The following is a 24,738-nucleotide window of genomic DNA, read 5'->3' as shown; positions in this document are numbered from 1 at the left end:
AGTAATTAGAGGTGACTCTAGGTTTTGGTTTGTCTAAGAGAATAAACTATTTGTAATACAAATTACTTCCATTTTTAACTTAGGAAATGTGAATTCAAACTCTGCTGTTGTACCTTTTGAATCAAAGAGCCTTTCTTTAAGAATGAGAGCTGTCCTTTTGTCAGACTGATATATCCCAGTGTAAGGGAGAGTGTTAATTTAGGATCAGTTTTTGGAATCCTCATGACTGTTTCAGGGCAGAGCAAAGTCATCTTTCTCAAGACTATGAAAATAAAATACTTATCCATGCAAAAGTAGCATATCCAGGTTTGAATAAAGATGTAGGCTTCGTCATGGTATATTTCCCATGTGTATTATGGGACATGATTAAGCTCTGAATTTCTTGAAAGGCAAGTTTTTCTTTTAGAAATTCAAGTCCAGTTTAGTCCAATAAATATATGAGTAGTCTGATGCAGGCGAGTGGTGTTGTACTTCAGAGAGTGTTGTTAAGTAAGGGTCCACAGTATTTCAAACTTGAACATACAAAACTTCAGAGAATCCTGCAGTTCTGCAGTTGTTTGTTTTGAGTGTTTTGATTAAGTGTTAAAACTCTCACTCAAGCTCTTGGCCCCTTTTTTACAATGTATAGGCCAAGGTTATCATGAACATACTTCCCATTTTTTCTACTTTGAGACAGCGAGTGCAGTGTGCCGTGATGTCCCAAGTAGCATGCTAAAATTGAGTCATATGAGTAACTTTTTCTCTGTTATTCTGCTTTCAGCATCATTGGCAGGGATGAGACTTCAAGAAGGAGATATTGCAGTAAGTCAAAACATTCCTGAAAACTATCTGTATCCCTGAATAAATGGAATACATGAAATGTGAAACGGTAACAAGGACGATAGCTGTAGGTTATCAGTTAAATTAATCTGCTAGTGTTGATTTTCTTTTTATTGCCTTAATTCTTGTTTTATTTCTATCAATCTGCAAGCTGCCTGAAAGATTTTAAGTAAACTGCAACTATTTTTAACTAATGCTCTAGACCCTAAAGCTCAAGTCTCTGTCTGGTATGTATTTCACTGATGTGACAACCTAAAAGTCAGTGCTAGCTTCAATACGAATCCAATTGACTTAATGTGTAATTTAAAAACAATTAGTGGTAATAACAAATGGTTTTAATTTAATTTCTGTATTGCTTTCCGTGCACGTTGTGATAACGCTTCAATTACTTTTTTTTTTTTCTCCTTCCAGATTAGCCTTGGCACAAGTGACACATTGTTTCTGTGGATCCAGGAACCGACTCCTGCCTTAGAAGGTCATATCCTCTGCAATCCTGTTGATTCGCAAACATTTATGGCACTTTTATGGTAATACCATTTTTTTTGTACGTCTGGGATCAATAATATATATATATATATATATTTTATTAGTGGTTTATTTCTTTTGCAAAATGATAATGAAAAGAATGTTCAGCGTTCCGTATGGTATATGACAACCTACTGCTGAAACATTTGCATCAGGATTATGGCATGCCCATTGTTCAACGTGGGTAACTGCAGAGTTGTGAAGGATAAATTCTCACGGCGATAAAAAGACAAAATTATTTTTATGTATACATAAGGCCAGTTCGCTGTGAATCGAAGGTAATATATTTAATGTACAGGAATAGCAGTCTTCTGAAATGTAATAATCTGAAATGTCAGAAGCTTGACCGGACTGTGCAACTTCTAGTGGTCCAGAGGGGACATAATGGGGCAGGTGAAGGCTTCCTTTTCATAGACGAGTATAATCAGTGCTGTTCAGGGACATATTAGACTGTGCACGTGGCAAATACTGAGATCTCAGGAAGCCCAGCTGACAGAATGATTCTCCTGGTAGCTTTTGGCTGCTGTGATGTGGGGATGGTTTGGCCTCTCGCCAGCCAAGTAGGAGGAAGGAAGGCCTGAAGCTGCGGGTTGTCCCTCACCAAATCCACATGTTCAACCAAAAAACTTCCAAAGTCAGAGCATTTAGGCAAATATTTACAAGTAATACACAGGTACATTTAGTGTTCAAATCCTTGGGATTGCACAGAGCACAACGCAGCAGTTATTGGCAGGAATGGGTAGAGCTGTTCCTTGGGAAGGCCTTTGGAAGTGGACAGCACTTCTGTAACAGCCCTGTTAATTACGAGTGTGCGCATAAAACCCTCTTAAGGACTTAAGAGGGATTATTATTTTTTCCCCTACTTGGACTGTCTCTTATAAGTCGCAGTAGTAATATTGTTTCAATTATTACAAATGATCAGATCTATAAGGTAGAGGCATTTTCCGAAGCAGAGATTTGATGGCATTAGTGATTAACTCAGTCTGCTCCCTGTGGATCCTGAGATTACCTCGTATCTCTAACACTACAAAATCAAACCGTAGGTGCTTGTAACTGAAAACTTCAACAGAGCTCAAATCTGCCTTTTAGCTGTGATGTTGAGCCTTACCTGCACAGTGAAAGGATGCTGTAGATGACACTGGGAACTGTGTTGTGAAGTGGAGCTTAAAAGGGTGATGTCAATTGCAAGTTACTGAGTTTCATAATATGATTTCCCGGCAGTTGGTTATTTTTGAAGCTTTGCATTCAAGTTTTCCTTTTTCCCAATTTTTCTCTATTTCTCCCTGCTGCTGTGTGAAAGAGCTCTATAAACAACCTGTTTGTAAGAGGAGACGCTGAGACATTTTTCTGAATAACCACTCTGCTGCCATTCTTCTGCTCCAGCTTAACATGTGTAGAAGGCCAAATCTTTGTCCTTCAGAACACAGGCTACTTCTGTAGCCATGCAGATGTAAAGAATTTCTGTTCTGCCAGTCTAGCTGGTCCTGCCCTGACACTGCTCCTTTGGCACCAGTGCCCCTTTACTAATGGAGCAGTGTAATTAATAGCTAACTTGCCTGCTTTAGTAGGAAAAGTGCCTGAACTCCCAGGCAGAATATATGTATAGAAAACTTGAATGCTTTCAGTTACTGCTACAGAGCATGTTCAATAATTTCCTTGCCTTCTTTCTGGATGTTTTTGTGCCTCTCCTGCTGAGTTGGTGTGATGACTCCCTGTTGGAGAGGATTCAGACTGCTTTCCTTTGGGTCTGAGTCCAGTGCTGCAGTATGCTGCAGGAGCGTTATATTCACAGAGGAGACAAAGGAGGAGATGGCACAAAGGGTGCACAGATCGTGCACACTCAACAGATGCATTTTTACAGCATGGCTTAGTGGCTCTGGAACAGAACCGTGTAGCTGCAGCTGTGGTGCTTTCCTTTGCCAGATACTGGCATGGATCTAGACCTCGTAAGTTTTACTGGACCCTGAAATCATAAATGATGTAATGCAGTGTGGAGACACTTTTGCTCCTCCTTACAGCCATGTCAAAGTGAGTTTTCTTAGTGCTGTGTCAGGGTACTGATGGCAGTGCACACGAGTGCTACCTCTGCACCCACAGCACAGACTGTTTCTCTTGAAAGCAGTTACTAGGTCCAGCTGGGGGATGTCCAAAAGCAGGTGTTTGTCTTTGCTCTTGGGTGCAACCAGACTCAATGAAGCCCTTGATGAGTGTTGGCACAGTGCAGAAACCCAGCTCCACAGGTCCTGCCTCACAGCCAGCATGATGCGACAGTGCACGGTGTGTCTTCAGGGCTTTGGGCTCCAGGAAATTGCAGTAAGTCAGGCACTGGGCTGTAAATCCTGCACGTGGAGCTCTGAGGAGACGTGTTAGCTGTTCAGAGCTAGCTTGTGTTTGGCACGGCCTGCCAGAATAGATCTGAACCATTCTCTTGTTGGAGAGATGTAGAAGAGCATCTCTGCACCGTTTTCCTCAATGTGTCTTGTTATAGTTGTTTTATTTAGTTTCCTTCCTCTGCGTTTCTTTCCATAATGAAGAGATGATTGTATCTGCTTGCCTGGCTGTATTCAGCTGATACAACGAACAGCAGTATTAAGTAAAACAACAACTTGCTTAAAAAATAGTCAAATGATTTGAAAAATGCATATGGTGTGTTTGTGTGTTTTAGTTTTAAGAATGGCTCTCTGATGAGGGAGAGGATCAGAGATGACTGCGCTTCAGGCTCCTGGGATGAATTCTCCAAAGCCTTATCGTCTACTGTTGCTGGAAACAATGGAAACTTGGGTATGAGCCTTAGCAGGGCTGGGAGTTCCAGGATTTGTTTGGAGACATAATTTGCTGGGAGTTGCACCTACTTTTACTTGGGTTGTGGTAAAGGCCAAGAATTAAGCCAAGCAAGGGAAATTTCTAATGTATGCTCAGAAATACTCTGTTGGTTGGTAAGTGTCATAAGAGTATTTTTCTTCAGTGTCCACTGAATAAGAAAATTATATTTATGGAGCTCTTTTGATCATTGAAAAGATGTTAGCATTTTATGGCATCTTATCTACAGAATGTTTAGAACTACTAATTTCTGAAGGAGGCCTTCATGAAAGTATGCTGCTTTTTGCTGAAACTCAAATCAAGTGGTTTAAGTAGCTCCATGCTGTTTCTCTCTGTCTTCAATGGTTTTGCTCTCAGCACATTACTCTAAAATCGTGCTCTGTGCATGTGAATAAAGCAGTAATACCAAATCGTACCCAGATGTCCTGCATTTTCCCCAGTGTACGTCACAGAGTCACTTCATCCCTGTTTCCTCCCACATTACGCTAAGTGAATTAAATAAAATGATGGAAACATTTAAAAAATATTAATAAATCCATGTATTTGAAATTTTACATTTTTCTCCTAAAGCTTGACGTTTCATGGGTGTATTATATAGCTCTGAAATAAGTTATTGAGAGGTGAGCATAATCAAGATTAAAATTTAACCATTGCAGAGCTGGATTTGAAATCACTGCAATCATATTAGATCTGAATCAATATGTTAAAATTAATTTCAAAAAAGGAGGATAATTAAGCTATAGAAGACTCCACTCCGTAGAATAGTGAATTAAAGATACAGGTTCTTGACAGAGTGAGGTTAGCACTGATTTTGTTTTTAGAAGCTCTGTTACGTTGTCTGTCAAATCCAATTTCTGTGGGGTATTGAAATGGCCAGGCATCTCTTTGCCCTAGAAGACAAATCAATTCAGGTGTTTCAGAAAATGGGAAGATGCTATTCCAAAACCCAGAAGCCAGCCACTTTAGACAATATTTAAAAAAAAAACAACACACACACACACACACACACAAAAAAAAAAAAAAAAAAAAGTTGATGGAAATCTTGTTAGTGATTTCAGGGATACCAGGACACTGGCTTTAAGTCCTAAAATTTGTGTTATTGTATATTCACTTGGATAACTCAGTACCCTGTAAAAATGTGTTTCCTGAAAGTCATCTTCAATAACTGGTATCCTTGGTTAACTTCTGTGTTACTTGAAGATACAGCATACATGTAAAAATACAGGAATATCCGAGTTCCTGAGGGAAGCAGAGTGAAGAAGGACCTGGTTAGAAATCCTCCCTTTTGACACTTGTTCCCCACACCCTTTATTGTGTAAGAAGATGCCACTGGAAGCTTTGGAGATCTGGAGATAGCGGAGGCAGCAGCTAGGGTGAGGCTGGGATAACGAGAGTAACAGGGGTAACAAACAGAGAAAGAAGAGTGATGAACAGGAGAAGGTCCTGTCACAGCTGGGAGGTCCCTGAGAAAGCTATTAAAACAGCAAGTTTACCTGAGCACCTCATATGCCAGGTGGCAGCAGGTTCAAGAAGGAAATTCTGGGTTATAAATTCCCTGGTAGGGCCTGCAGATCTGTAACCCACGGTGTTCCTTGCTGGCAGGCTTTTAGAATGTTTAATCAAAAAGGCTGTGTGCGCTAAAGCACAGTGCTATTTCTGTGGTTTTTTTTTGAGGGGTAATACTCTTAGGGCTGCTAGGGCAGCATAGTCTTCTTCCGAAGATCTGAGTCTTACAGGCTGTGCTGACTGCCCTTAGTTTCTTAGCTATTTTTTTCACTTTTTCTGTTCTCATTTTCTTTTTTTTTTTTTTTTTTTTTTTTTTTTTTGTCTCCTTTTTTGAATATCCTTTCTGACCAACTTGCCATCAACACAAAGGAAATCTTTTTCTCACTTTTTGTCTAGCTGCCTGCAAAGGGCTACTGTATTTCTTTAGATCTCATCAAAACTATTCAGAGACCGGCTCTGCTTCATGACTCAAAATATCTGATGCTCCCTAATAAACTCATGAAATCTTATCCAGTGCATGAAGTGTCCCACTATTCCTGTACTCTTCTTACTAACTTTCACTTTTTCCATTTTTTTTCTTTCACCCTTGCACATAATTTATTGGAACTATTTCTGAGATGTGTTACATATTATCTTATTACTATATTACTTGCATGTGTGCATGCTTTGGTGGATATATGTTTTTTTGTAGAATTGTCTTTTATTATATTATTTGGATTTTTAATGAAGTATTAAAGGCTTTGAGCCAGGTATGTTTAAGATCCTCTTTTTTTTTTTTTTGTAAACTGAAAGTAATTAAATTTAGTAAGTATCTGGACTGAAATGAATTAAGAAACAAGCTGTGCGGTGTCTCAAATGTCTTTCCAAATATATGACATACATTTATTATCATTTTAGCTGTGTTCTGAAATAAGATTACAACTTTGGGCTACGAGAAAACATGACACTCTTTAATGTTCCTTGATACAGGTTTCTACTTTGATGTGATGGAAATTACTCCTGAAGCAGTTGGGATTCACAGATTCAACAGTGACAACCAAAAGGTAGTATAATCTAGTTAATGTCCAAAAGCTTGAAGGAGTACTCTCAAAGCTCAAAATCTTTGCCATTATCTTTTTTCTTTGAGATGCTTGCTTTTGAATTTCATTGATTGATGCAAGTCCAAGGGATGAATTACATAAGGTTTGGTTTGTAGCTAGAGAACATCCATAACACAAAGTCTGAACTAGAACTTAAATGTTTTTTTTTTTTTTGAAGGAAATATATATATATATATATTATATATATACACATATATATAATATATATATATATATATTTTTTTTAAATTAGAAAATGTGGATTTACTAAAGCCAAAGCTATTTTTGAAAAAAGATTAGCTTTAAGATTATTGAGAGCTTGGTAAACTTGCATCACTTAGTCCTTGCCTTCTAAATTTTGGACACAGATAAGAATGTGTTGAAACATTGGGCTATAGGATTTCGTCTTTTATCTTGCTCTAAATGTGAGTGCAAAGACCTCATTTGGCTGTCCTGCATGTCTTTGGTTAACCTACAGGCCACATGGTGGTAAGTAAGTAAACACAAGCTCAAGTACAACAGGAATTAAAATAAAAAATATGTTATGAAAAGTTCTTTTTATGTTTGTATTTTTCTTTTGAGAAATGGGTGTTGTTTAAATGCCTGGCTTTCTGGGTGGCATTGGAACTCAACAGATGTTTTTAATCAATCATGACTCCCCGTTGATTAGACCTCACTTAGGTGAACAGAGATTGATACTATCTTGTGTTTGCAGTGTAGCACTGGTCTTTTAAACACTTACTGCTTAAATGAATGCTTAGTCACTTCTTGCTGTATTTGTAGTGCATGGAAAAACTGAACTTTTTGTGAAATGTTTTTTGTAGTGGTTTGTAGTTCAGCATTTTCCTAACTCTTTTGCCTTTCTTCTAGTTAACAGAAGGACAGAAAAATGTTATAGATAGCAATTAATGAAAGGATTGTTCTGTCTGCAGACAAAAATGGATTTAAACTTTTGTGACATTGCTTAATGCAGCTGAATTTTATCTACTTGCTTTAATTTAATGTTTTTGAGATACTGATCTTTAAGCAGCTTTTTGTGCCGAGAAATGCCAAGAGTTTACAACTCACACAGGCACCTCTTCCCATCCATCCGGCATTGATTTCAAGACTGATGGATTTGCCAACAGCTCTGCAGTTATGGGTTGCGTTTGAGTCTTTAGGTGTGCCTTTTGTATGTGACTGCAGAGTTGGGCCTAGTTGAAAGCTGACTTCAGGGTGAAGACAAGGATAATGAACTATAAATCTGCCTCGTACTTTTAACCTGTCTCCAGCTTGGCATTGTATACTGTGCAAGGTGCTGGTTAACTTAATGTATTCGTTCTTTGATACAGGTTTCAGACTTTCCAAAGGAGGTGGAAATACGAGCCTTGATTGAAGGGCAGTTCATGGCCAAGAGGATTCATGCTGAAAAGCTGGGATATAAAGTCAGTAAGTATGATGAAAAAGCTGCAGAACTAATGGCACTAGAGTTCAAACACAAAGATAGGAGTTCTGACAGTAATGTCAGTATCGTGATTCATGCCTTAACGGATACAGAAAGTGGTATGAATTCTAAACTAGCCTCTTGGAAACATTTTTGACAGTGTGCTGGGGACAAATTTTTGCAGGTGTTAAATTTAGAAGGACCGGTGATTTAACTTTGATTACTTCTTTTCACGTATTCTTGCTATTTCATTGTTACTGAGCTGCATTGTCAATTTTTAAATAAGAGTTTGGATTTTCGATAGCTTGTTAAGTGAAAAGAAGAACAGCCTTCTGCCTGAAGCACAAGACCGTAACTCAGAAAATCTGAAATCTATGTTCAGTTCCTGGACCTGCCATAAAATGGTCACTTACCTCTTTACCACAGTTTTCTGTTAATAAAGCTGAAGCCCTTTCTCTGTCTTGTGATTTAGAAAGTAAGAGATCTTGCTCCCCAGAATTAATAACATAGTTTTTAGCACATTGAAACAGCAAAATAGGCTAGCATTTTTCTTAAATAAGTGTGATGTGAAATTCTAGGAAAAAAATGGGAAATTTGGTAAGCTGTTTTGTTGGCATTTTCTGCCAGTATGTCAGCCAGTGGCATCTCAAAAACATTGAATTACCTTTTCTTGATGGCTTTCTGAAACATGTGATTTTACAAAATAAAATATCTGTCATTTATGTATTTTACCAGCCCATCCTGACCTAATATTTTGAGCCATTTATTTTCTCGAATCTCTTACTTTTATTCATAATCACGAAAGAGAGTGGTTTGTTTGTGAAGAGGGAAGTCCAGGAGCTGCAAGTTAAGAAAATATAGAGACACTGGAACAAATCACAAGGCGTGGCAACACCACCTCATAAATTTACACTGTAAAGATTTTCCTGTTACGTGTTTTCTTATATACTTGAAACAGTATTTAATTGTGGAGGTTATTTATGGAGACAGAGATTCAAATAGATTGTGTTTAAAATACCCATTTATCCTTCATTCCTAGATTCTGCTGTACCAAAAGATTGGCTTATATAGGCTAGAAGGCTCATGGCTGAAGAGGATACGTTTGTAATTTTTAAGTGGTCAGGGGTTAGACAAACACCAGAGTAGGAGGAGAATGATTTAAGATACCAGGCAAATCTGACACAGAAATAATTGAATTTACGATAATTCCTACCCATTTAAGCTTGGTAGAACATGTGAAAACCTAACTAGTTTTAGGATGTGGCTTCATAAGCTTTAGAATTTTATTTTTATTTTTTTTAGTGTTATAGGTATCTGCAGCAAAAAGGAGATGGGTGTGATTGCATTGTGTTCCTGTAGTTTCCTTGGAACCTTGTATGCTTTTGTTTTGTTTCATCCCAAGGGTCTAGCTATTTGGTAACTAACAGATGAGTTGCTTTAAGAAAGAACTGCTGTATGTAGTGTAGGCTGTATACATCTCCCACTTTTCCTTAGTGGTATCATTTAAATGTCATATTCTGTTGTTTGTGTGGTGATGGCAGGCTTACATCTGCATTTGTTGTGTGACAGCTCTGAAAACAGGGTGTGTTCTGAACGTGTTTCAGGGTACGGATGAGCATTGTGGGAATTACTCTGATATTACCAGACTTTCTGTTGTTTAATAGCAGCTCCTTTTCAGGCTGCTTTTTTGTTTTTAATGTGATTTAAAAGCTTATTTATCTTTTGGATGAAAGATACAGTCAGGACCCTTGTGTTTATTCAATTCCTGTTGGGCTTTGTTTATGCGGGCAATTTATTTTTTCCAGAAATCAAGATTTGCATTCAAAAATGTAAGTACAGCAGCATAAACCATTTGTGTGGTTTTTTTTTGATGTTTGTTGTTTTCACCAATAAGAGAATACAGTAATAACTGCTCCCAAGATCCAGAAAGTTACATGAGGATACTTATTAAATTGATCTGCCACAGAAGATGGAAGTGACATGGTCAGTCACAGCAAGCAATTCCCTGTGGTATCCCAAGGTTTATATGGTACCATCTCAATAGTGCAAATGAGCCAGAATCATGGCTGAGAATTTCCCTAGCTCTGGTACCGAGGTGCTGGAAAATCCTTTCTGCAGAGTCATGAACCTGCCTCTCAGTTCCTGGGCCAAATGCACTTTGGCTGACTGTGACCTGGAAGGCAGCAGGTAAGCCAGAAAGCTGTGTGCGTGGAAGAGAATTCTGTAGAATATATTTCTGTATGTCAGAGTTCTTGGATATGCACTGCGAACATCAGGAATGTCAGATAATCCCTTAGAATTTATTTTTGGCTAAAGAATGTATTTATCTTGCTAGTAGTATTTTAAATCTCCTCGGTCTACCTGGCTCTGCAGGAAGAAGTGCAGTGATGCCAAAATATTATTTCACATGTAAGGTTTTGCAGCCAGTTTGATGTGTCCGATACATTATAGATCTTTCACAAATTACAAATCTTAGTATAAAGAAAATTAAAACAGCTCTTCAGCTGCTGTGTTTGTGCTCGGCTGTGGGTGTGTGCACAGGCTTCAGTGCATCTCGTGTGCCAGTAGAGGGCAGGGGATTCTGCCTCATGATTTTTTTTTCTTTGAGGCTGGAATGTGTGTGTCAGCCTTGTTCTGGAAATGGCTCAGAGTCACCAGATAATCCTTGAGAGAAAAGTTAGACCTTACATTAATCGTGATTTAAGGGTTTTAAAAGTGTGTGTCACTTTGCTCTAATTGCTCTAATCTTTCTCAATCAGATTTCAGGGGAAATCATTCAGTAACACCCTGTATCCTGTTTTGCTTAAGGGCTGGATAGAGCGTTGTGATCTAGAAACAAACAAGCAAAGTTTGGTCTGTGCCTGTTGTTTACATCCTCTCATTCAGAGATTCATGCAGATAAGGGGAAGGTTTGCTGTTTTGCCTTTATTTTCCTGGATTTTGATTATATCATAAACACCTTCTGTTTTGTCACTTCCTTCTTCTGCTTACAGCCAGCCCGTTTTGAAAGCTAAGCTTGCAACTGGAATTCAGATGCTGACTGTGTAAACATGCTTGGTGCGTGGTTTGGGGACTTATTGTAGTAAGGAACATACCCATCCTTTCTGGTCAAAACCATGGCAACTTTACAGAGAAATGACAGCATGTGCAGCTCGGTGACACAGGTGATCACAGCAGCTATAAAACTTCCAGTGGCTTAGAGTGATCTGCCAGTATTTGCATTAATAATCTTCATAATGATCTTTAATAAACTTCAGAGTTGATTCTACTCCTGACCAAGCAGTCCTAAACTTCATGTTGACACTGGCCAGAGAACGTTATGGTGGTCCTTGCTCTCATCCAGTGAAGCTGTCCTGGTGAAGACCAACAAAACATTATTTTTGGGAGCAAAATCTACCCTGCTGGCCGCTGGTGGGTGAAGTAAACATTGCCATGGTGTGCGTTGGGTATGCTGAAGGAAGGCAGTACAGAAGCAGATGTTTGGTGGTGTTTGCACAAGCAGCCAATAGATACTGCAATGTTGTGCTGGTAGTATAGGAACCTTTGTGTTGATGGCAATCTGAGCAGTATGTGCGTGAATGCTGTGTGCTAGAGCTGTGGAACTGCAGCAGCAATGAATAAATCCTGCCTTGGAGGTAGAAAAATAATCTGGGGCAGGGGTGTGTTTGTGTAGAAGCTGCTAGCTTCAGGCATGGCTCTCAGTGTTCACGTTTTGTACCTCTGTTGGTGGGTTCTTAATACTTTTAGGTGCCCGCTGTGCTGTTTGTGTCATGTTTGTACCTTTAGGAATCTGATTCTGCCACCTAACTATCATCAGCAGGGGGAGATGGATAGAAGGTGCCAAGTTTTACAAGCGAAAGCATTGTCCATAAAATCCCGCGTCTGTGTTTATTATGGAATTTACAGTTTGTTACGTACATAAATCCATCACTTGCAGATAACGTTGGTGCCTTGAATTCTACTGACAGCACTTGGTGCCTGTGTGTTGGCTGGGGTGATGCAGACATGCCTGTGTTTTTGCACTGTTAGAAGAATGAGATGCTTTTTTTTCTTGAAGTGCCATATGTTACTGGTGTTTCGAGTGTGTGAAAATGCATCTTGCTGGTCACGTGTACAATGGGATGCATCCTTACACAAAACAGCAGTCATACAGTGCTAGAAAAATGAGGAAATGTCAGAGCATGCTGGGCCTGACTTTCCAGCAGTCAGAAAATATGCATTCTCACTCTGGAGAGCTCAGTCTAAGATCACACAAGGGCAAACTCCACGTTCCCCAATTTCCTTTTTTCTTCGGGTGATGTTTTCATCTGATGCTCTTTTCAGCGGGCTGAGGGTAGTAATAACGTGTGCCTCTTTGTCTGCAGGGAGAGCGGTCTAATGGAGCGAGGGGACCTCAGAAAATATCAATTAGTGTAACGTGGAGCTGTTGTGTTTCATTGTTCACCTTGTCAGGTGGAGGCACAGAAGCCCAAAGGTGAGGCGTGAGGCTGTCACTACTCTGCTTGATGATAAGTGGCTCTCGGGTTTGGCAAGGTGAGGTGCCACAGATTTTGGGACCCTCACAGGAATGGCCTCTATGGTTGTAGTCTCCAATTCTCTTACAAATTATCAGCAGCTTTGGGGTACTTGTTCTATCAGTCTTTGCCTTCACTGCTGACTGTGTTTCTGCTCGAGTTGTAGCAGTGTTTTGGCTGAAATGAGGAACGCTGCGAGTGAAGCCATTTTGTAGTTGCATACAGATTAAATTGATGTTTATGCCCTACGGGATTTAAATTTCTTAGAGAAATCAATACTAAAATGTTGTGTTGGCTTCATGCTTGTCTCTCGATGTTTGTTGCCAAGAGTGCTGATGGGGTTTCAGCAGCACGAGGGTGATGGCTTTGTTAGGGGCCTTTTGCTTCAGCAAGTGAGTGAAAACAGTTTAAAAATAATTAGGGGACAGTGCCCTGCCTGGACAGGAGGTTGAAATTCTGTGTTTAAAATAATAGGGAATGGTAGTAATGGTCAGATTGGAACATATATGAATAGTGATGGGGCAGAGCGAGCTGCTTAATATGTGGTACAAACAAAGTATAAACACCCCATGCTGGTGGACATGTATATTTGAGGGAGGAGTGTTGGCTCAAAAAGTACTTTCAAATTCATCAAAGGCAGGATATTCCTCCCAGATAAGTCACTGATACTGCTGCAGAGGATATTTGTATTTTCTGATGAAACTTCTGGCTGAAAAGAATGCCAGCCTGAGATGGGCAATGCCTTGCCAAGAACTTTATTGCAGCTCCTCTTGTTTCCCACAGAGCATCCGACTTGTGTTGCTGTCCTGCAGCTGAACCTTCAGGCACCGTCAAGCAAGGCTTGGTTTTAAGAACCAACAAGCAAGGCTTGGTTTTAAACCATTGATCTGGAGTGAGAGGTTGGTTAGCTCGTTACTAACTCCCTGACCAAGTCTTTTATAAAAAGGGCTCTTTATTATTGCTTGGCTCAGGAGAGTACAGTATTAGCCTAGCTAGTTTGGAAACGGGTTAGATAAAGTGTCTCTGAAGGAAATGACCTAATGTGCCATAAGGAAGTTGCTTACGTGCTCTAGGCTTTTTCATGTCGTGGCTATTGTCTTGCTTTTAGTTGGTTTTATTGTTGTTATACATATACAGGAAACGCAATGAAGACAGAAAATCCGAAGAGTTAATAAAAACGTTGGAAGGGGCACTATCTGTCTTTCTTCCCTGACACAATGATGAAATGTTGTCATTGTTCGAACAATCACTTTTAATGTTTGGTCAGCAAAAGACCGAGTATTTAAATGGTTCAATTCCTGTACCCTGATGGGGGGAGAGATTGTTTATAACTGTTGCAGTGGATGTACTGGTCAGGCAGTACTCTGAAAAATAGTTAAGCTGTCAGTTGACTGGTTTTGTTAGAGCTTCATGGATCTCTAGAAGCTAGGGATTTGGAGATCAGTTGGGTTATCTAATAAATCACCTTCTATCACTTGTTTTTTGAGGCTGATCTATAGTTCTAAATCCATTTAGATTAGCAAAGGAATGACATGATTGCAGTCCTTAAGTACCTTCTTTGGGAAAGGAAACTTGACAGTATAGGACTCTAGAGCCTTACAGGCAGAAACATTATGGTTCAATAACTGGAAGCTGAAGGTAGGCAAACCTCAAATGACAAGCAAGGTGCAGATTGTTAACAGAGACTGAAATCAAACGATGCGGCAATTGACAGTGGGGTAGTGGATTCTGAAGCTCTGACAGTTTTAAGAAGAAGATGGATTTTTTTTTCTAAAAATAGGCATCCTGTTTTTAGTAAAGGGATCATTTATGTTATTGAAGGGTGAGTTTGAAGGATCAGAGTTGTTCGTTCCATCTCAGAAATGTGAATCTGTAGGAGATGCAGTTGTTGGAGGCTCATCTGATTCAGAGCTATCCAAACAATCCCTTGTATTAATCATTTATACCAAATGCTGCTATCACCCTAAGTGATCCTCTGTTTTGATGATCGTTCTGCTTGTAAAATCCTACGTTTACCTTTGTTAACACTGAGTCAAATGCTAGATATTTATTATTTTAAATCTCTCTCTGTCTTTGTGTTTTCCTTTTTGTTGCTCAAATGTGACAGGCCTGTTAGTGAACTCTAATCAGCTCTTCCAAGCTTCCCTAGACCCTGTCTTTCCTTTTTTTTCTGATTTAAGGTGATTCAGCCTCTCTTGCACATCTCACGTTATGCATCAGCTCTGAGCACTAAGTGTCTCGATGCTTTCAGCTGCATCAACCCACACTTGAGTTTTTCAGCGTTAACAGGGGTTCTACTAGATAAGTCATTCTTTCCCTACCTACTCTATTTGCCTACACGTACGGTGATTTTTTAGCTATGATTGTGTTTGTTGGATGAGGTTAGGCAAGACAGATTTAACCTGCTTTAAAACAGAGTAGAGCCTACGTTTTTAAAACAGCTTTAAGCATCTAAAGCTTTGGTTCCCTCCAGACTGATTTCCGGAGGGCAGTTACTCAGTGCTTATTTAAATGATATCAAGGAAAAAAAATACACAAGAAATTGGGGTAGGGAGTAAGTAAAAACCAAATAAAAATTCCCATTTCTTTGGACAGGTGGAATTTTGCAGTCTACTTGTGTATCTAATTCTCTTGAGACATGAAAGGATTAATTTGGGCAGCTTTTCTTTCTTATTTCTGGCTGTGGTTCCTCAGAATGCATACGGAGGTATTCTTTTTCCACCTTTAAACTGTAATGCTTTTTAGCCTGTATATGTTTTGTCTAATCTATGCACGAGAACTGGTATGCATGGTGCACGTGAAGTGACAAGTCTCAGCCCCGGGGCTTTCACAGTGTCGGTTTAGTCCAAGTGTAAATGGTGGCAAAGGATGGGAAGTTCATGAAAATAAGTTTTGAGTGCAGTACTTACTCGTGTCAAAGAGAGAACTTTGAAAGTAGGAGCAGAAAGTTTTTTAGCTTTGCGCTTAAAGACTGAAATTTGGAATCAATGACAAAACTGACCCAAAATACAAAAGGTTGGATGTGTGGAAGAATGGGATTAGAGCATCCATGGAATTAAATCTACTGCTGATATGGTAGGTGACGTGGAATTCCTGTAGCCAGTTTCTGGACAGTGATATAATTTCTCTTTGATGTTTGTAAGCCCAGACTTGATGGTCTTTTGCAGTATCCCTTTGCCTCATCAGTGCTATACTTTTCCTAGCTGGAAAATCTAAAGAATAGATAAAAGAGCAAAAAGAAAAAGTTTCCTTGAATCTGAAATTGTCTCTTTCCTGCAGCTCTTACGGTGATTGTACAGCATCAGACAGACTTAAAACTAAATCCAGGAGCACCTGCTAAGCATTGTTCATCAGTTACTACCCAAGTAGAGAGTGAGTTTAAAAACAACCTGTTCTCTATCACTAATGTTGGTTTTAAGTATTTTTTTTTTCCATCTGACAGTATTTGAAGCTTAATAAGTTCATATCAAGATGTTTCTGGAAGTTGGAAATTTGAAATTGAAAATAGAAGTGTGTGTGTATATATACACACATATATATAAACAGAGGGTGCATTTGTGACGGTTTTATTTTTGGTAGTGTCTCAAAATGATCTTTGAAGTTTTTTTAGAGGATAACTGCTGCATATAAATGCGCTTGTTAATCTCTACCAGAAACATTACTGAAGTGAGACTTAACTCTTAGCATTTCACCTCTAGGTGTGCTTATCTCTGCTGATTCTTTTGAAATGCATACTTTTTACAAGTTTCTGGATGTTTTGGTGGAGGAAAGTTCAACTCACTCCTGATTGTAGAAATCAGCTAACATCTTACTGAAATACATATCTGTGTGCTTTTGTACTTCTCCTTTTGCAGTAACACAAACTGAAAGGAACAGCTGCGTAGGAATGTGACCGAGCTGAATGCCCTGTCTGGAAAACTCCACTTGAAAGTGCTTGGTATGCACAAACACGTAATAGTGAATTCTTTCTTTTTACAAGCCAACAAGATCATGGAAGGTAACAATGCTAAACAATACAGATGTATTGTATATGCAGTATTAAATGCAGGTAATATTTTGGACAACAGATTAACTGATCTGAATGTATATTGGACTTCATTAGCATAAAGTTGGTAGCCAAACTTTCAGTGTTCTTAGATAAATCCTCCATGGGTGATAGAAGCTTTCTTCAGGACATTCTCATGTCCTGTTTTCAACAGATTAAGATTACTCTTGTTATGTTTCAAATATGAGCTTTATTGGTAGAAGGTTTAGGATCATATTTTGACCCTACTAGGCACTGACCAAAGGACATGTTTCAAAAGACCTCTTCACGCCAAAAGAACAGTCTGCAGCTGACTTCCTAAGACAAGAACTAAAGCAGGGAGAGAGCATGGCTGAAAACAGTACGTAGTTTGTCTTCTAGGCAGGTTGTGGAGCTGGTGTTTTCCTCTCCATGAAACCTGTAGTTCTGAGGCTTGCTCTTCACAGCATTCATCACTGTGCACCTGGTACACAAGTATAACGGTATAACAAGTATAACCTCTTCAAGGCTGCTATAGAGAGGTACCCATGTGCTGAAGGAAGGCTTCTGAAAGCTCTATTCCAGCACATCCTTGACCTCTTCCTCAGTTTTTCCAGGGCTGGGTTACTCAGTTACTCAGTTCCTTCCCTCTCCCTTGCTGGTATCTGCTACCTAACAGGTAAATGGCAATATTTATATGTACATAGCAATTTTCATGTATGCATCTCAAGAAGCGGTAATTACGGAAAGCTGGAGGGCACTCAGCATTGTTGCCAATCAGTGATGTATTTCAGGCCTCTCAATGGCTACTTAAAGCATACAAAATAGCAGAAAATAATGTCATATATTAGCCTGTCTAGTTGCAGCCCTGTAAGTAGCGTTGGAATGAAGGCGGTCACTGGTCACAGAGCTGGAGGGATTTAAAAGGATATTTTTCAAAAGCATTCATCCTCTTCAGTCAAGGTGCTCTTGATCTTTTTCCTCTGTGTTTATTGTGGTCAAAATTGAACTTTTTGTTGTTTTGAAGTAGTTGTAATTATAATGGTAATACAAGTGTACAAGTGGAGAGCTGCTCGAGTAATCTCTTCAAATTAAGTGCACTTCTAGTTAGATGACTTAAGTTTACCTGCAAGTGAACGCTTGTGCTTCAGAGAAAGTGATACAAAGCTTTGTATTTCCTACCTAATTTTGTCTGTGAGTGCAAAAGCCTGATACCCACTGAAATGCAGGTGAAAATCTGGAGCCATTGTTTTTGAAGTGTGGCACATTAGAATAAAAAACTGCTGCAATATCTGTTTGGAAAGGTGGAATTGTCTTTTTAAGTAAATTGGAAGGACTAAGGTTTCTTGTTTATTTTTGCTTTAATCGCCTTTTTTACTTGTGTCTTACAAGTATTAATAAATTCTTTCAACTACAGCTGTTGTTATGAGCCGTAATACAGTCCAGTGCAAGTTTTAAATGTTAGCCAAGCTGTTACTTGCAAGCATAATCACTGCAGGAGTGTTCCTGTTGATATCACTGCTGCCATTTGCATGAATAAAGGTTAATCATGAGAACCAGGAGAGTGCAGGACTATAAACCTAATTTCCAGCACTTCTATATTCTTTGAAAATGAGCCAGGTAGCTCTTCAGAGGCCTTAGCATTTCACCATTTTTTGCTTTAACCAAGGGATTAAACTGATGTAGTGAGCAGTTCTGGTTTAGAGAGGTCTCAGTTTGACTTCTTGCACTTCCCTCCTCCATGCATCCTTTGTGATGGCACATCCAGCCCTCCAAAATCAGCTGCAGATTCCTGGAGACTGCAAGAGCAAAAATACGTTTAGGACTCTTGTTTTCATCAGTAGAATAAAAACACCAAAGTTTCTGTACATATGCTATATATCTGTATCTATCTAAATCTATATAGATTTAGATTTTTAAATAGATTTATTTGTTTAAATTTATATAGATTTAGATAGCTGGTAATCTATATAGCTGGTATTATATAAATAACTTCTCTGTACCGTTTAGAGGCTGGGAAGCAGGGCTGGATACTTACAAAACTTACCTTTTGGTTACTGTAACTGACGTATTCCTGAAATGAACTCTATTGTCTGAAAAGCCACTCATGTGCAAGTGACTGCTGCATGTGGAGATGCAGAAAGATGTCTCATAAAACTAGTGTGGCTTGGATAACTCCTGTGCATCTGCTGCTTAGGAGCAGTACCACAAATGTGTGGGAAATGTTATCTAACAGTGTATACCTGAGAACTCCGCATAAAAGGCTCAGAGAACAATTATCTAAGTTGAATGCTGTGTTTTAAAAACAGCTTCATCCATTTTCTTGCCATTTTTGTGCTTTTCCTCTGAATAACTCCAATGTATATTAATTAATTGCTTGAAATAATACCAATAAATCTAACAAGGTTTGTCTAAAGCTTGACTGCACAGAGGAAACTTCATGTTTGTTTCAGCAGTGAGAGACGAAAATCATTTACTGAAAATACTAAGAAAGCTAATATTAATTTAGATGGAACTTAATGGAATCTTTAATGGCTTTTTAAAATTGTTTTATTTTCCTTAGATTTTAATTTGAATTAAATCATTACTATTGTTAAATTAGTTAAACACTAAATTAAGAAATGCAAATGAAGTGAGCCCAAAATCCAATGTGGTTATTGTTTTTATTGATGTATGTAGGCTAGTGGTGTGGAACAAATTCCAATTATATCTGATCTGTTATTTGCAGTACAAGTTCCTGACTCTTCATTAAGTGTAATACATCAGATTAAATGCTTTGCTCGATAAGAGCTAGGAAAATACCAGTATTACAATAAACCTCTTGCTGCTTTTGCCTCTTCGTTTGGCCTGTTAGCACCGTGTATAATGCAGGCTGCAAGGCTTTCTAGCCTGAAGTTTTACAAATCCTGCCCAACTGTGACCATCAGAGAAATATCAAGGTAAACTTTAGGCAGCCTAGTCACAGGAGGCCCACAAGCAAGGGAGAGTTGCTAAAGGCAACTCCATTACATACACGAGTTCACCTGAATAAATGTTCACTGGCTTCTGCTGTGCTAGCTTAAAATACTGGTAGCTAGCGAGGAAAACGCCAGTTTCAGATGATTTATCTCCCCGTGTGATTAAAACATCCAAAATAAATGAAGCATATTTTCTAGCACCAGAACTGGATTGTTCTGAGTTGTTCTCTATGCTTTGGTGTATATTTTTGAAGATGCTGTATCCTAAACTGACAGAAATCAGTAGAAATCTAGTTAAGGAAGAGGAAAGTCCGGGTGCCATCCTGGCCTAGTCTGCTTTGTGCACAGGCAGTGTACTCATCTGTATAAAAGTTCCTTTTTCATTTTTAAGCTACTGTTTTCTTCAGAATTCATCTGGAGAGGTGAAATGGAGCCAAATAGTCAAAGCTGCCCTGTGGCAGTCTCACCTGGAGAGAGTGTCACTTTGCACAGCTGGGTATGATTTGTGCCCGTGCCCCTGCATCCATCCTGGATGAGGAAACCATACAAGTGGGATGCTGACAAAGCAGTGGAGATGCTGAAGCTTACAGCAGTTGCTCTGGTTTCCCTATATAGAGAGACTTCTTTTCCCAGTGTATGAGGCAAGCAGCACTATTGGTTTCATTAGCATCCGTGTGAGTCAGGTTGATACATCTTCAGTCGGTGGTTAAGCTGGCTGTCTCTGGCAGGATAATTGTCAGAGGTGATGTGATGGAGGCTTGTGAAGTGTTTACTGTCTCTTGTTCCCTACATCTTGGAGGATGCAGCTGAACTACTAAAGTATTACTTGGCTTTGGGAGATAGGATTCCAGTTTCTCTGAGTGAGAAACTGGATCAGCCTGCATCCAGTCACTGAAGATGGTTCTGTGAAGGCACTGAAAGAGGTTGTAATGTTTAGTCACTGGAATGAATGAAAAAAACGTTTTCCTGTATCATGATGAAGACCATCATGCCATGGTGCTGCTTCACACATTTGACTGCTCCGTAATTGCTGCTGTAGAGTTGGCAAAATGCTTCCTTCCTTTGTTTAAACTTTGCTCTCATACCTGTTACTTCACAAACCCTTAGAACGCGGCTCCAGAACATCACCCTCAAGCACTTGTCTGTCGGCCTACTTTATCTATGCTCCTCCATTCCCTTGGCCGTTGGGGTCCTCATTCTGTGCCTGGTCTAAAAATGAGATCATTGTAGCTCAAAAACCTGCCATACATCACCCTTTGGAGAGGGCGTTGCCAGCTTTTGAGTGCCTGCCTGCAGTGGTAGCGTGTAGTCCCTGGGCTAGGAACAGAGAGCTTTCCCTGGCAGGAGATGGGCTGTGGTTTTGAGGCTACCAGTGCTTGAGATTCTCTTCTGGAAGATTTTTGAAAATGCACTTACACAGATGTTTTCGGGTGCTTCTCCCAGATTTGTGAGCCTTTTTACTGTCAGAGGATAACCAGAGTTCCAGAATAATCCTCTGGCCACCTATCACATAGCCATGGCTGAGTGGTTTCAGGGTGGCTGAAGTAATTTGTAGGCTACGATCCAGCCCAGGCAATCAGGCCCAGTGCAGGTGTATGAATAGTGAGGATAAGTAGCGCTGGATTAGCGTATAAATCTTGATCAGGATTATGCTACAGCAAACATAATAGGGCACATTTCTGCTCTACAGAGTCACGGAATATCCTGATTTGGAAGGGATCCTCAAGGATCATCAAGTCCAACTCCTGGCTCCACACAAACCACCCAAAACCAGCCCCTGTGTCTGAGAGCGGTGTCCAAACGCTCCTTGAACTCCTGCAGCTCGGTGCTGTGCCCGCTGCCCTGGGCAGCCTGTCCCAGTGCCCGACCACCTCTGGGTGCAGACCCTTTCCCTAACACCCAGCCTGACCCTCCCTTGATTCATGGTGTTCCCTTACATCCTATCTCTGGTCACCAGCGTGAATGAAATATTAATAGGAAACAAACTAGATAAACAAATTCCCCCATTTCAGATAGCTCAGCTGCAGTCTGTGAGCGGCACTGCCCTTTTACACTCCCAGGGCAGATCTTACTGCATCGAGGACGAAGCTGTTCTTTGAAATCCAATTCATTGGCCCCTGACTGAGAAGAACTTGCTGCAGGATTTGCTGGGGATTCGCTCACCCCACTGGAAATTGTGACAGGGCTGGAATGAAATGCGAGCGAGAGGAAGGGCCGTGTAACGGTGCAGGCTCATTTGTTTTCACATGAATGCGTTAGAACAAAATCTCACTTTCATGAATCAGCATTTCCCTTGTCAATAACTTTCAATATTAAACAGTAAGGTGACACCGGGTTTACATAAGAGGAAAGGTAAATTAACTTGTGCAACAAAGGATTCCTGAGGGTAAATTGATAGCTCACATCTTGATTCATGGTTCGGCTACAGAACAGGATGGAATAACTGTTTCCTTCCCACCGTGATTAAAATTGTTTTGTAACCAGGAGAGAAAAAAGGCATGTCCAGACCCTTAGAGGACAGCAGCTCATCCTTTACCAAATCCCACAGTGTACTGAGAAGTGATTCCCTCCTTCCCTTTTGTGTTTTGTGAAAATTATAATGCTCAGTTTGCCAAAATATGGGGTGTCAGGCAGTGTACTCCCCTTTTTGCCTAGGAAGAAAATAGCTGATGTGTCCTCGTGTGCTGAAATGCCATGTTCTTCCGCAGCAGTGCAGTGTTTCCTCCTCTTCCTCCTCACAAAATCCATTTTGTGTGTCTACAAACTAACCTCTCCCTGACCTTCTAGTGCCACTCATACATGAAAACCCCAAGTGCTTCTGCGTGGCAGGTGTACCAGTTGTCTAATACATTGGATTTGACAAGAAAGAGAAATGTACAAATTTATTAATATTATTAATAATTTTAATAAATAACCAATGGGAAGTTGTTTTGGATTTTTTTTTTTTTTTTAGTGAAAAGTCTGTCTTCTGAGATTTGGTATGTTTATTTATTTTGTTTGTTTGTTTGCTTATTTAATTACACAGATGTCCTGCTATTCTGATCTTAGAGGCGGAAATTATTTTACCTTAGGACATACTTGCTTTCTATCCATAAGTATGCATATTTTTATATAAATACAAAAAAACAAATACATACACATCCTTGACTTGTCGCACTTCTTCCCTCATACACAATAGGGTAAGTCTTCTAGACCCACCCCAAAAAAGATTTAAAAAAAAAAAAAAAAAAAAAAGAGAGATTCCCTGTGTTCTTTTCCTTGACATTACCAGTTCAGGCAGCCAGTCCCAAACTACTTCTATCCTCTTTAAAAGTCCACAGAAAATTGAGAAGGGAACAAACCCAAGAGAAAACAAACTTTCTGCAGGCTCAGTAGTGGTGGAATTTGCAACTGCTTCTTTACTTGCAGGAGAGGTTCTGTGCAGACATGAGCAATGAAAATTTCTTTACCCGTCAATCCCAGCTCCGAGTCAAGAAAGTACCTTTGGAAGAAAGCGTATGTGTTTATTTAAGGACTTTATTTCTAGTTCAACTATTTTTTGTATGTAGATTAAACTGCAAAGATTTTCATCCCATTGTCTTGCTTATGCTAGCGATGCTACTTGTGTTTAGGCATGCTCTGAGGTAGTTTCCTGAGCTCATAGCTTCAATTTTTCTCCTCCTGCTGAGAGCCAGCAAGAAAACTGAGTCGTGTCGTTTGTGACCCAGTGCATGCTTAGCAATTCCTTGCAGAAATCCCTTGAACAGGGATGTAGCTTGGGCCAAATTTCTCAGAATTGAGAACTATTAGTGTAGTGACCTCCAGTGTATTAGTAGCTGTGAATATAAACATTGGGAAAGGTCTTATGATATAATGAGAAAAGGCCAAAGAGGTGAGCTGTGCATCACACTACTTCATCCTATCTGCACTTAATCCTGTTTTACACATTCAGCTCTATCTCCAGGATTATCCTCTGATATGATGATGAGAAGCTCATGCCTGTGACTTGAATAAATCACGTAAGTTGCATGTTAAACAGAGGAATGGTCTGTCAGGAGCCTCATCAAATTCAACAAGGAAAAATGTCAAGTCTTGCACCTGGGGCACACGAACTCCCTGCATCGATAAGAAGCTGGGGGAAAAACTGCTGCAAGGAACCTGGGAGGTCTAGCTAAAAAAGAGCCAACAATGCTTCCTTGGAGCAATGAAGGCTGACAGCTTACGGACTGCATCAACATCACAGCTGGCTATCGAGGCAAGCGAGCTACAGTCTTCTGTTCGGCATGTATTACACCACATTTGGAGTACTGCACCCAGTTTTGGGCCACTAAATACAAGAAATGCATTGATAAAACTGGAGCAACCACAGGAGAGAGGGCGACCGAAGTGGTTGAGGGCTAGAGGGAGCTGCCCTGAGCAGAAAAGGCTGGGGAAGCTGGCGTTGTTCAGCCTGGAGAAGAGAAGTCTTCAGGGAGGCTGAGGTGCATGGCAGAAGAACGTGTGACAACGGCTGAGGGATTCTAACTGGATTTGCAAACCAAAATTTTCGCAAGGAGGAATAAAAATATAAAGCGTTTTATCGCTGGCCTCTTGGTAACTGAAGGTCTTGAAGCCTTGTCTCAGAAATGTAACAAGACACAAGGCTAATTTTATGTTGTTCTCTTTCCAAATCAAGTTGGTGTACTGACCTAGTTCTGTCACTCAGCAGCCACAAGCCAACTGGAGCCCTCCACTGCCACCCCATCTCGTTTTGCCTCATTTGGACAGATAGGGCTAATTACAGTAGGTACTCTCTCCAAATTTTTACAGATTAATTTACAGCTTGATGAACAGGGTCAGTGATGGAGATGCAAGCAAGAAAGTGAGGGCTGCTCTGACCTTGTCACTCAGATGGATGAGGGGACACACTGCTCTTTTCCCAGATGACTCCTGAGCTTTGCAGAAAGTCAGTGACATGTTTAATTACTTCTGACAAATAAAGAATGCTTTCTCTTTTAAGCTTTATTGTGTTTTGCCCTTCATGACGGTGGAAAAAGGCAAAACTGCATCTTGACCAGCCGCCCTTTCAGGAGGATGTGATGGAGTGAAAGTCTGGCAGCTGAAGTGCAAACTT

At 39.9% G+C, this 24,738-nt stretch overlaps 1 protein-coding gene across 6 annotated transcripts in view; it reads left to right on the top strand.

Moving 5' to 3' along the window:
* Positions 1-24,738, top strand: part of XYLB (xylulokinase) — a 92,126-nt gene that overhangs the window by 17,777 nt on the left and 49,611 nt on the right. For 5 of the 6 annotated variants that reach the window (XR_011093644.1, XM_068673381.1, XM_068673377.1 and 2 more), the window contains 5 exons: positions 761-801; positions 1,231-1,346; positions 4,010-4,125; positions 6,640-6,713; positions 8,081-8,177. Coding sequence is in view for 5 of the 6 variants with exons in the window: in XM_068673381.1 (XP_068529482.1) it covers positions 761-801; positions 1,231-1,346; positions 4,010-4,125; positions 6,640-6,713; positions 8,081-8,177 (444 nt within the window). In the remaining variant the exon portion in view is untranslated. Of the gene's footprint in view, positions 1-760; positions 802-1,230; positions 1,347-4,009; positions 4,126-6,639; positions 6,714-8,080; positions 8,178-15,965; positions 16,059-16,540; positions 16,594-24,738 lie in introns of those variants that run through there. The other variant, XM_068673380.1, reaches the window with a different exon arrangement.

The sequence above is a fragment of the Anas acuta genome, chromosome 2 (assembly GCF_963932015.1).
Source record: "Anas acuta chromosome 2, bAnaAcu1.1, whole genome shotgun sequence".
In the NCBI taxonomy this organism is placed as follows: domain Eukaryota; kingdom Metazoa; phylum Chordata; class Aves; order Anseriformes; family Anatidae; genus Anas; species Anas acuta.
This window is presented reverse-complemented; position numbering and strand designations above follow the sequence as displayed.